General features: G+C 24.7%; 1 protein-coding gene and 1 long non-coding RNA gene across 7 annotated transcripts; one reads left to right on the forward strand and one right to left on the reverse strand.

Moving 5' to 3' along the window:
- Positions 1 to 1996: 1996 nt before the first annotated feature.
- On the reverse strand, positions 1997 to 11598 carry LOC114132326 (DALR anticodon-binding domain-containing protein 3). 6 transcript variants are annotated; one of them, XM_050197769.1, is made up of 9 exons: positions 11473 to 11598; positions 5969 to 6076; positions 5702 to 5878; positions 5438 to 5614; positions 5151 to 5368; positions 4904 to 5070; positions 4693 to 4826; positions 4174 to 4341; positions 1997 to 2314 (listed from the first exon to the last, which is right to left on the reverse strand). In XM_050197769.1, exons 3-9 carry the CDS (start codon positions 5831 to 5833, stop codon positions 2195 to 2197), a joined length of 1116 nt encoding a protein of 371 aa, XP_050053726.1. In that variant the 5' UTR covers positions 5834 to 5878; positions 5969 to 6076; positions 11473 to 11598; the 3' UTR covers positions 1997 to 2194. The 6 variants fall into 6 exon arrangements, with proteins under 6 accessions (XP_050053726.1, XP_050053721.1, XP_050053733.1 ...); XM_050197764.1 differs by having other exon boundaries at positions 11361 to 11598; XM_050197776.1 differs by lacking the exon at positions 11473 to 11598 and adding an exon at positions 6187 to 6395.
- LOC126549219 (uncharacterized) lies at positions 9859 to 11283 on the forward strand. The gene is made up of 2 exons (XR_007603366.1): positions 9859 to 10180; positions 11188 to 11283. It is a non-coding gene; the product is annotated as an uncharacterized LOC126549219 (long non-coding RNA).
- Positions 11599 to 11728: the final 130 nt, after the last annotated feature.

The following is an 11728-nucleotide window of genomic DNA, read 5'->3' on the forward strand; positions in this document are numbered from 1 at the left end:
TAGTATAAGAAAGTTATACTAATTTTGTTTAAAATTAATGTAAAAATATTTAAACTATTTACTACATGTTTACAATATTCGATCAAAAACTTAAAATAATCTAAATTATACTATAAAAGTAAACAAAAGTTTTGGAAAATGTTGTACTGTTATTAGTGTAGAAAATTAAAGATTGATATTAGGTACCAAAATTAACCAGATTTAAAACCAAATCTATGTTAATTATTTATGACCTGCAATGCACTTTAGATTTTAAAAATGTTGATTAAGTTGGTTAAAGTAAAGAAAAACATAAATAAAAAACAGGAAGAAAGAGAAAAATTATAATTTTAAGTAGGTACTAACTACCTACATAGTTCGTATTTTTGTTTTTTACTTTATGTTATTTTTTCTCTTCCATAATTAGTTACTAATCAGTTATTAACTGAAATTGAAAAAAAAACTCAACTCAGGATCTAAAATTAAGTTTTATTTAATTATATAAAATATTATTGTACTAACGATGCATTATATTTAATTTATACGAGATATTTTTTACATGACGTCTACGTTAAACTTGGAATTCAAATTTCGATTCGTATACACCTACTTTAATATACAATCGCCAAACTTTATCATCTATCGGTTTATCAGCCTAACGCCCTAACATATTATATTATATACCCGGGGATATTCCCATAGGCCATAGGATATATACTACAATACTACATATACGCCGTATACTCTCGAGATTTTTTTCAATATTATGGATATACTGCGTAGTGCGTATGCTCTCAAGTCTCAATGGATTTGTTATTTTAGCTCTCAAGATATTTTGAAAAATTATAAGTATACTGCATATTATACTCAAATTATATACAAAGGAAAAAACAAAATTAGTTTAATTAAATAATTTTCCCACATTTACGTCAGTTATTTATATAACTAAAAGAGTCATACTCTTTACTTTTTAATGTTTGTAAAGATTGACGAGCTATAATATAGCTGATTTAAAATTTTTTTCATATAATTATTGACACGCTTGTACCGACTTTACTCCTATAAAACAAAAGAAAAATATTTTATTGTATTCAATGTTTATATTATAGTATTTGATAATTTAGTATCTCTCAAAAAAATGTATGGGAACACCTCTGTATATACCTACTCAACTATTGTATATTTGGTTATGTATACGTAATATGTATAATAAATTAATAATACTATCATAGTTTTCATTAATTACTAAATTATTTTGGATCATATTATACATACATATTGTGAAACATGTTTAAACATTTTAAATTCGTGTATAATCATACATTCGTATATATTTATACGATATTATAAATATTATATTATCTATATTATATATTAGAGGTATAAGTATGTATATACATCATATATGATAGTGCTGTACCTGTTATATTAATATAATAATTGTCATATCATTAAAATGTATGTTGAATTATGATTTCCGATTATCTTCGAATACTTGTCGTTCACTCTTTCGTAAATCGAGCAGCTAAATGCGAACAAACTTTAAACTTGGTTTATTGTTTTATCTAACCGAAGAGCACTTAAATTGAAACAAGTTTACAGTAGCAATGGATGTATTATATGGTTGTATGAAATAACTTTTGATAGTCGATAGAATTTAGAAATGTAAAAGACCAATAAAAATAAAGGAGAAAAAGGTCTTGCAGAGACTTACCAATATTCTTATATTGTAGCAGACAATGCTGTTATCTCAAAGGTTTGAACATGTGTTTTTGAGAAACATGGACGGTGATGTTACGAAAGTCAAGACTGGGGAAAAAGTTTGTCAGTTTATTATTGTCTCGATTCTCGGTATTTCCAATATTATATATATTTTTTTTTACCAACTACATGTATGACGCGTATAAACTTTATAGAAAAATAGTAGAACTACGTACACACCATGTGGTGCCATATTTTTTGATTTACTTTTCCAGATGATTAATAAATATGAAAAAATATATAAAAAAAAAACAAATTAAAATATTAAAAAACGATTTCATATTTTTTTTTGGTATTTTAACATGAAAAATTGAGTAAAAAAGTCATTATATTATAACATGAAAGTTAAGTTTGAAAAATACAGTATTATTTTACAACAATTTTAGTTAGCAATGTTAGTATTAGCTAGCTTTCGTCTTCCTCAGTGTCTTCATCGGTGATCGGTCAACACCATTTACATTTCACGCACAGCTTCAATGCCTAATAATTGAAAAACATTTTCATACACCTGTATTGACGTTTTGACCAAATATAATCGAGCGTACATCAATGGTAATAAACTTGCAATCGGATCCTGAGAATAAAATATATTCAATACATTAATGTTTAACATAACATTAATTACATTTGGTTAAATTATATTTAATTACACGAATTTACACATAAGAAATTGTTTAACAACATAATATAATTTATTTATGGTAGGTACTCAATCTCTAATAAATAATTGGCATTTATATTTATATTTATGGTGCACCATAAATGCCCCTGATATATTTATCAGCGATTGGGTACCATGAATAAATTTATAAATTATAACTAGTAAGACCGATGTATACTAAAAACAATCCAGTAAAAAGATTTTAAAAAAAATATAATTTTTAAATTTCATGTTGCTAATATTACGTTAGTGAATTCTATTGCATTATTATAGGTATCAATAGTAAAATTATGAAAAATAATAGCAACTAACAATAGTGCAATATTCTATTTATAAGTAAACTATACTACTTAACGAATTATATTATTGGTTATTTTTATGTTTAATAATAATATTATATCGTATGCCATAGTAAAATTATAGCACAGAATTTATTAAATTGTGATTATAGTGTAAACCTGCTATTTATAATACTTTGATTATTATTCAGTTAATTATTATAAGTGTATATAAAAATTAGAAGTAATATTTTAAAATATTATATTAAGTTAGTTCGTTATTAATTGATTATTTGATATTTCATTTATGATTCAAAAAGTTTTTAATCGTGTAAATACTTTTGTACCATAAAATCTATTTTTATATTTTCTATGAACTTCAGAAGTAAATTTCTACAATGTCTACATACTTCGTTATTTAATAAATGTAATGAAATATGATAATAAAACACAAAGAAAAAGATTAAAAGATTTATACAAATAATGACAAATCTCATTACTAAGTATAGGTAAACATCATTATGAATCTTTCATTATTTGGTTTTCTTTAGATTATGCTTATGAAATGTGTATAAAACTATAATGTATATTATAGTCTATAGAGTTTTAATTCAATTAATGATGTGAATTTTTATATATATTTTTTTTATCTGTGTACAACATACTAACACTATCCATTTGTATAATTTGTATAATTATCTTTTTATACATTGCACATCATTAACAAAATACACACAGTTATTGTTCTTGCTCTGTTTAAAATTTAAATTACAACATTTTCATTGTTTTAGGCACATTAGATAGTGGAATCATAAGTATATATAATAGATATTGAAATTTAATGTTTAGACTTAAATCAAATGTTAAATCGTTTAAACAATGAGAAAAAAATATTATTTATTTAAATGTATAAATAAAATTATTTACAACTTTATATTGTTAAAATGATGATATTAAAAAATAATAATAATAAAAATAATGTCTTACAAATTATAATAAAAATTATTAATAATTGAATACACTTCTTTTTTTTTTTATATCAAAATAAATATTAATTAATATATAATCATACATAATGACCACACATTGATTAGCAAAGAATAAAACAAATTTACAATGACTTGAATGACTTAGAAGGGAACTGTGGATAGTATGGGAACTTCATATTATAGCTTTACATGAAAAATATAAACTTTAATAGATAATGAAGTAATAATGTATAATATAACCATTCACTTTACAATAAAAGAATTTTGGTTTTAATAAGTTTTATACTTAAGCAAAACCTCAGTTTATTTCATTATTATTATTTTAATAGGTTTTTTTTTTTATGGTTTATGTTTATAGCATAGTACCTATGAAATTAAAATATTGTTTATGCAATACTAAATTTATAGTTAGGTATATACAATATACTTATATGTTTAGAAAGTTAACACTACAATAATATATAAAAAAACTACTATTGCACGTTGCACCTTTAAATATACTCACTGATAAAATGTGATGCCTATGATAAAATAAACTAACGGCTGATGACATTTCCATTAAAAACTTGCACAATCTATGGACATCAACACTGGCTGACATTAAATGTTGGACAGATTGTTGAATAACCAAAGGATACATTGATAGATGGTTAAGGATTAAAATCCATTCTTCCTAAATGATACACATAATACAACTCATTGTAATTTAATTTCTTAACAGTATTGAACCAGTGACAGCAACATTAGGAAATATTTTATGGGTATGGCATATGTGATATATCGATTATAGGAGGCTTTTATTTTGGTCATCCATGGAAGTATAAATAATAAACATAACGGATAAATTTCATATTTTATCATCTTGATTGTAGTATTATACACGTGTTTTAATTTTATAAGTGCACAACAAAAATAATATTTTTATAATGACAAAATTAAAATCCTGGTGAGTTAAATATGTAATCAAAATATTTTAGGGAATGCCCAGGATGCCATCATTTATATTTTAAATATTAAAACTCACATTACTAGTCAACAATCCAAAGTTAACAGAACAAATGTCTGGTAGAGATTCATAGTAATTTTCAATAACACCATTTTCATATGCTTTCCATACTTGACATAGTCTTGAATAATTGTACATTATGAAAATACCGCCTAGAAAAAAAATGTTAAAAATAAATTTAAATTGTAGATATTCATTATAAAGCACAAAAATAGTTATTTAAACAAACTGTCTTTATTTGAAGTATCACATTCCGTATTAATAACTTTATTATGACGGACACTCAATAATTCATAGACAATTGATGCATGACATAGTTTTGAAATTATATCGATCGGATATTCTTCAGACTCAATACGGTTAGCAGACATTTTAGTAACAGATTCTTGTTTTCGCCTGAAACCCCAATACTTCATTATTTATCATAATTTATAATGAATATATTTAATTACTTAAAATTATAATTATATACTCACTGTTTATATTCTTTGACATTCACATTACAAACAACATTACCACATAATACGAGATTACTGTTATTCGGATTGTTTTTTTTCGACAACAATAAATTCAATCCATCATTTCCTATTATATAGCCATTTATTTTAGCCAAATTTTGAATTGCCTCTTTCAATAATTCAATACGTAAGCATGTAACTGAATCATTACACTCATCAGAGCTAACTGAGACTACCTATGTTTACAAAAAAATAAATCTTAAAAACCCACTCATGTTTTTGAGATTTAAGATCATATACTTTACAGTGCCTTTGTGATCATCATTGCTACCATATTTACAGCCAGACATTAATATTTCTTTCATCACTGTGGATACCCATAATTCTTTTTTCAACCATATTGATAAATAATCTGAAGACCATGAACAACGTTCAACGATTTTCAAGTCCTCCACTAACTTCTCAACAAGGTTTTGTAAGTTCTAGAAAATAATAAATAATAAATACATTTTTAAAATAGATGCAAAATTTAAAATTTTTGGTGAATTTATATGTTTAACACCACTCACCTTAATTGAATAGAAACGGATGTGCCCGTTTATATGTTGTTTCAACATTGGCAATTTAATATCGATGTCTAGCTCCGCATGGGTTTGAACAAACAATCGCAATGCTTTGTAGAAATTGTTTAAAATGTACATTGTTGAAACTCTAATCAACTTCTGAACAAGATTTGAATGATTCAACTGTTTTTATAATAAAAATAATAGTTTAATATTAATATCATAGAAGCTAAGTCCAGCAAGTAAGAACTAAAATAAAGACTAACTAGGTACCTTTTAAATAGTTGTTATTGTTCTATTTTTCCAACAGAAGTAGGTGCAACGCTTACAACTATGATAGGTAGTAATTGAATACTGGATTAGCATTCTAAATCATTTTTTCTAATAAACAACACATTTTAATCAGAGAATTATATAAGATACACCTTAGTACATAAATAATACGTTTATTATTATATTACTATTATAGTATTATGCGAATCTATAAGTACTTTAATGTGTTTGTATTATTTTATTTTATATGAATAAACGTAAGATGACAACATTCCAGCAGTGAGATTCATTCACAAGTCGTAAGTCGTCAAAAATTTCAACTGTCGTTTGTTAAGTCGAATTGTCGAAAATTGATAAAAATACAAAAATTTAATTGATAAAATGATATACTATCACATTGGAGTACTCCTAAAGATAACGTAACATTCAATATGCATTAAACATTTTAAACTAAGATAGAGGGCGCCAGTGAATTGTGTCTAACATAAATTACTTTAAAATATAATATCTTCTAAAATCCAACTGATCAAGACAATATTTTTAAACATTAAATTCTTAATTAGTCTTAATCTGTAATCATAAAGAATTTTATAGTTTTAAAATATGTGTTATTATAATATTTACAGAAAACAGTGCTTGGTTACAATCATACTGTTCTATCTTATCTCATTGAGCCAAAATATTTTAATCGTGTCTAGAAAATATTTAAATGTCTGTATTTGGTTATAAGATTTATTTGTTTATGAGTAGATAACAAAAAATATATATACTTGTTTATTTGTTTTCATAAAAAACTGACGTTGCATAAAAATTCTCGTTAAAAACGTACTGTGTATTTTTTACTTATACTCACATAAATACCAACTAAATTTACTTATATCTACCAAAAAAAAGACACACAATTTTCTAGACTAGGTATGAACTATGAATTTTTATGAATTTCAAACATAATTTGAAAATTTTCTTGATTTTACGAATAGCCAAAATTCTAAATTTAAACTCTTCTACAAAATATTATGAATATGTATTATCGATATTATTGAATTGGTAAATAAAAATTTAAAATATCTATGATTTTTTGTTTTTTATTTACACAAAAAAACCCAAAATCGATTTTAGCGACTACACTATTGCCTATTAATTTTATGAAAAAAATCCTTTATTTCATTTATTATTTTTTAAATTACTAAGAACATTTAATTTTTAACTCGTCAAAGTTCAAAATAAAAACTATATTAAATTTTCTGTCAGAAACTACCTTTAACGTTGAAATCGAATATTCATTCATCATTGTAAAATCGATAAATTCATTCTGACTGAATGTCAAAGCCATAGCGAGATCCATCAGGCACCAGTGCTCAGCTTTTGGCCATTTAACATACTTCCGTCCTTGTACATTTTTATTTCTCTCCCACAACATTTTTACTTGGCTCCAAATATTAAATAATATATACCTAGATTTTTAATGTTAATTTAGATATTCTTTTTATGTGTCAATAAACTAATATTTTCACATTACTTGAATTCCAATTTAAACAATAATAAATAAAAACAAACAATAGTAATACCTATTGACTTTAAATACCAACTAGATATTTTCATTTTCAATTATGACTATCTGACTATTTTATCAAAACTTAGATTGCAATTTGTATTAATCTATTTATCTACAAAATAACTCACTGTAAAATTCCTTCTAGAATTTACTTTCTTTAACTTATAAAATATAAATTGATGAAGTATTGAAGTATGAATAGAGGTCAACTAATAAATATTGACAGGAATTGAATTTTGAATTAAATTTTTAACTTAAACATACCTATATCAATGTATTTAATACATAAATATGTAATTAATTTTAAAAACTATTACCACAGAAAAAATAAATTATAATTGTATATAATTTTTATTACTATATTATACTATATTACTCAGCGTAATATAGTAATATATTATAACGTCATTTATTTTATATCGTATATGCAATAAGTATTGTATAATATATTTCGATTTGTATACTAAATAATTAGTAAATATATACCTATATAGCTATATATATTATATATTTTTACTATATAATATCATTGAATGGTAATGTAACTTGAATATACCTATACTGAAATTGTCCTAAATTTATGATTTTAACAATAAATATAGTATACCTAACTAATTTGCGAATATTCTAAATAAAATGTGTGTTATTAATGTTAATCGTCATACTTTATTTTGGCTATTGCTTTAGTCTGGGCCAGTTTCATCAATCCTTAGCTACAGATCTACATTCATTACTCGGAACTCTATTTAGAATCTAAAAGAAATATAAATATTTAATAATATTATAAATTATAATAATGTAGGTATTAATATATTGTTCTGAATATTTTGAGCAAACATCAAATGAAAAATTGTTTATTCCCGAGCAAGGTTTATAATCTATCAACGTTGATTCACGAGTACATTTTATAATTTTTGGCATTTTTGATTTTTATTTATCTCCTTATGTTATATTTTAGATTCTGAACGAAGTGATGAATGTATTGATTTTACAATGATGTGTGTTTTATTTTTTTTTTTTTTTGTGACCGTGTACAGCATAACTTGTCAAAATAATGCTTCAATTTCAAACTTTGGGGGGTAGTTTCCGATGGCAAAGTGAATATCCTTGGTGCTTTATAGAGGTCAAAAGTAAACATTTTCCAACAGTTTTCTAAAAAATCGATTTTTTTATATGGTTGTAACTCAAAAAATAATCAGCGTAAATACCTACTTGAAATTTTCACCAAATGTTTGTATTAGTATTACTATTATCTAACAGTTAAATTTTCAAAATATTTTGAGTTATTTATAGACAACTGAAAATTTCGATTTTTCTTATAATTTTTTTTAAGCGTCAATAAAACAATTTTAGCTGCCCAAAAAAACTTGAAAATTTAATATAAGGTTCCTTATGAGTTGTTCTTATTGTAGTTAAAAAAAAAAACATCAAAAATCGTTAGTCACAATTTTTTTTTGAACGTTTGAATTTTAAATTTTTATAAAATTGCTTAACGATAACGGTAAGTTGGTCTTATATTGTGATTCAAAAATTAAAAAGAATATAAGGCACAATTTTATTTTTATTAGCTTTTGAAGTTCAAATATAATATTGACAAAAATTCGTCAAAATAATGAATAGGTACTTTCAATTTATTTTGTACCTAGTTAAAATTTATAAAAAGTGTTGTATCTAAGTAGCCAAGAGTTGAAAATTGAATACAAGATTTTCCATAAGTTTGGCTTACAATAATGATAAAAAAACTTAGATTTCGGGGTATTCAGCTAAGTTATTTAAATATAAATCCCCATTTTTCCACCCACTGCATAGAAAATATATCTTAAGCTGATAAATCATCTCCATTCAGAATCATTTTTTGTGTACAATGATACCTATTACTTATCATTGGATTCAAATTTAAATAAACGTAATAGTGACCAAGTACTACTTGACTATTCTTTTTTAAACTGATTTTTAATTTTTCTTACAGCAATACATTTTATACTCAATTTTTAAAATTGTATAGTACTTGCTACTTTTAACATTGTTTAGTGAAGTTTTCTAAATTTATCCTACATTTTATTTTGAATTATTCCCATTTCTTATGAATAATTTTTATTTATTTTTTCGATTATTTTAAAAATAATTTTGATTAGCAAAATTAAACCAATTATAGATACAACTTTCTCTAAGATGACTTTAAATACTTATATTAAACGTATATAAGAATATTTTCAACCTTGTGATGGCAGGGTATTAAAAAAAACAAGATTTGACTAAGGCTAGGATCACACTATGCGTTTTGTCGGTTCCCGACCAACCGGAGCCGAACCGCAAAATATTAAAATAAGACACTAAATGAGTACTCTATCAAATAGATTAGTGATTACTCATAGTTATGTATAGTATGTATATAAAAACATGACTTCATTAATTATTTGTTATCATTTTATAATTTTATAATATTATATAAGATTATATATGATGATCATTATATGACTGATGAGTAGAATGAACTTATATAAATTCAATATTTTTATTGTTATAAAATAAACTACGATAACCTGTTTAATAACAAATAACATAGGTTATTACGTATTAGTTTAAAATTTTATATTATGATCAATATACAAAAAAATTAAAGAAGATTGAATTCAAAATAAAAACTGGATAATAAAGTAGGTAGTAATAGGTTTTAAGATAAATTTTTTTTCTATAAATATAAAATTTAGAAACTTTTTAAAACATTATTTTGCTTAAAGAATATATTATATATATATATATATAAATATATAATAGCTTCTAGTTGATTTATAAATAACTCTATGTAAGGAATTTTAAAAATAAAAATTCATTAGTTATTATGTTCAAAAATGTTTTTGCCATACTATTACTTGGCATTGAGTTTGTGTTTAGATCTGGTATTACTATGCCGAAAAGAGTGTGATTTTCATTCAAATAAAATTGTTAGCAACCTAACCTGAATGAGGTTATGAATGTCTTAATTATATATAATGATGTATGTGATTTTTTTCTCTGTCCGTCATTCTTTTTGTTGATTTAAAAAATACTTTGAGAGTGGTTTCTGGTAACATAATAGATCTGGTCCAAAAGTCAGAAGTAATTTAACAATAAATTAAGGAAAAACTAGAATTTTAACGTATAACTTGCAGTTTTTGACAAAATAGATTTTACTAGGTACATATTTTGTTGTCATTCAAAAATAAATTATTATTGGACTTATTATTATCACTAAATAATCTGAAATGCATAAGCATAATTTATTAGTTATTAAATAATATTTAAAATGGCTCCTTTTTTTGATTTATGTATTTTAATGAATGATTATCTTATTTTGTATAAAAAAGCTTGAAATTATAATACAAGGTTACTCGTAAGTTGTATATGTATACTTATATATGCTAATATTAGAAATATATAGGTATAGTCACAATATTTTTTTTAGGAGTATTCTAAGCTCAAATGTTTACAAAATGCATTAAAATCGAGAAAAAATGCGTTTTATTTTGTAACAAGGTTTTATAATAAAAATAATATAAAAAAAGTTCTATAAATATCTTTTCTTATGAATAACCAGTTTGATAAGTTTAAAATATATTGACAAAAATAGATATTACAATATAAGAATAAAAACTATTTACTCAATTAGGTTTGTTTTTTTCAGACAAGTCAAACAAAAGGGTGGCGAACTGGCGACGGATGTCGGGAGTGACCACTCACGAAATTTCTCTAAAAGCTGTGCGTCCCATTCTACCCCCCCCCCCCCCAAAAAAAAAAAAATCTAAAATTTAAAACTTAGTTTGTGCCCACGCACCTTTTAGGGATTTAGATAGTTACCAATTATATTGTCTTGCTGGATTTACTATGCATTTATTAATTCTTATTTCGATCGAACCTTTTGCACGTCTATACACTGTTATAACACGTTACAAAATAAATTACAAATTACAATTTTTGGATCGAGTCGGCTGGGCGACGGCAATCGAACTGCCCCCCCTCCCCACTTCTGCGACAACGGACTTCATCAGCTGACCGACCACCGACTACAGCCACCGCAGTGGTCGTACTATACAAATCGTAGTACGGTCGGACACGCGGAAGTTCCACGGCGACGGCACTATCTATGTGGATCCACGTGGTTTATCACCGGGCGGCGGTGCTTATCAACGGACGACTGATAACGAGGTGTCGACGGCGCGGGGACT

This window comes from Aphis gossypii, chromosome 1 (assembly GCF_020184175.1).
Source record: "Aphis gossypii isolate Hap1 chromosome 1, ASM2018417v2, whole genome shotgun sequence".
NCBI classification, from domain to species: Eukaryota; Metazoa; Arthropoda; class Insecta; order Hemiptera; family Aphididae; genus Aphis; species Aphis gossypii.

What these genes read in the sequence shown, in the direction of transcription:
- LOC114132326 (XM_050197769.1), bottom strand. Translation starts at nt 5,833, where the DNA reads ATGTACATTTTAAACAATTTCTACAAAGCATTGCGATTGTTTGTTCAA. An exon ending in ATGATGATCACAAAGGCACT is followed by an intron (nt 5,369 to 5,437) that starts GTAAAGTATATG and finishes TTGTAAACATAG; the next exon opens with GTAGTCTCAGTTAGCTCTGA. An exon ending in ATAGGCATCACATTTTATCA is followed by an intron (nt 2,315 to 4,173) that starts GTGAGTATATTT and finishes TTTTATTCTCAG; the next exon opens with GATCCGATTGCAAGTTTATT.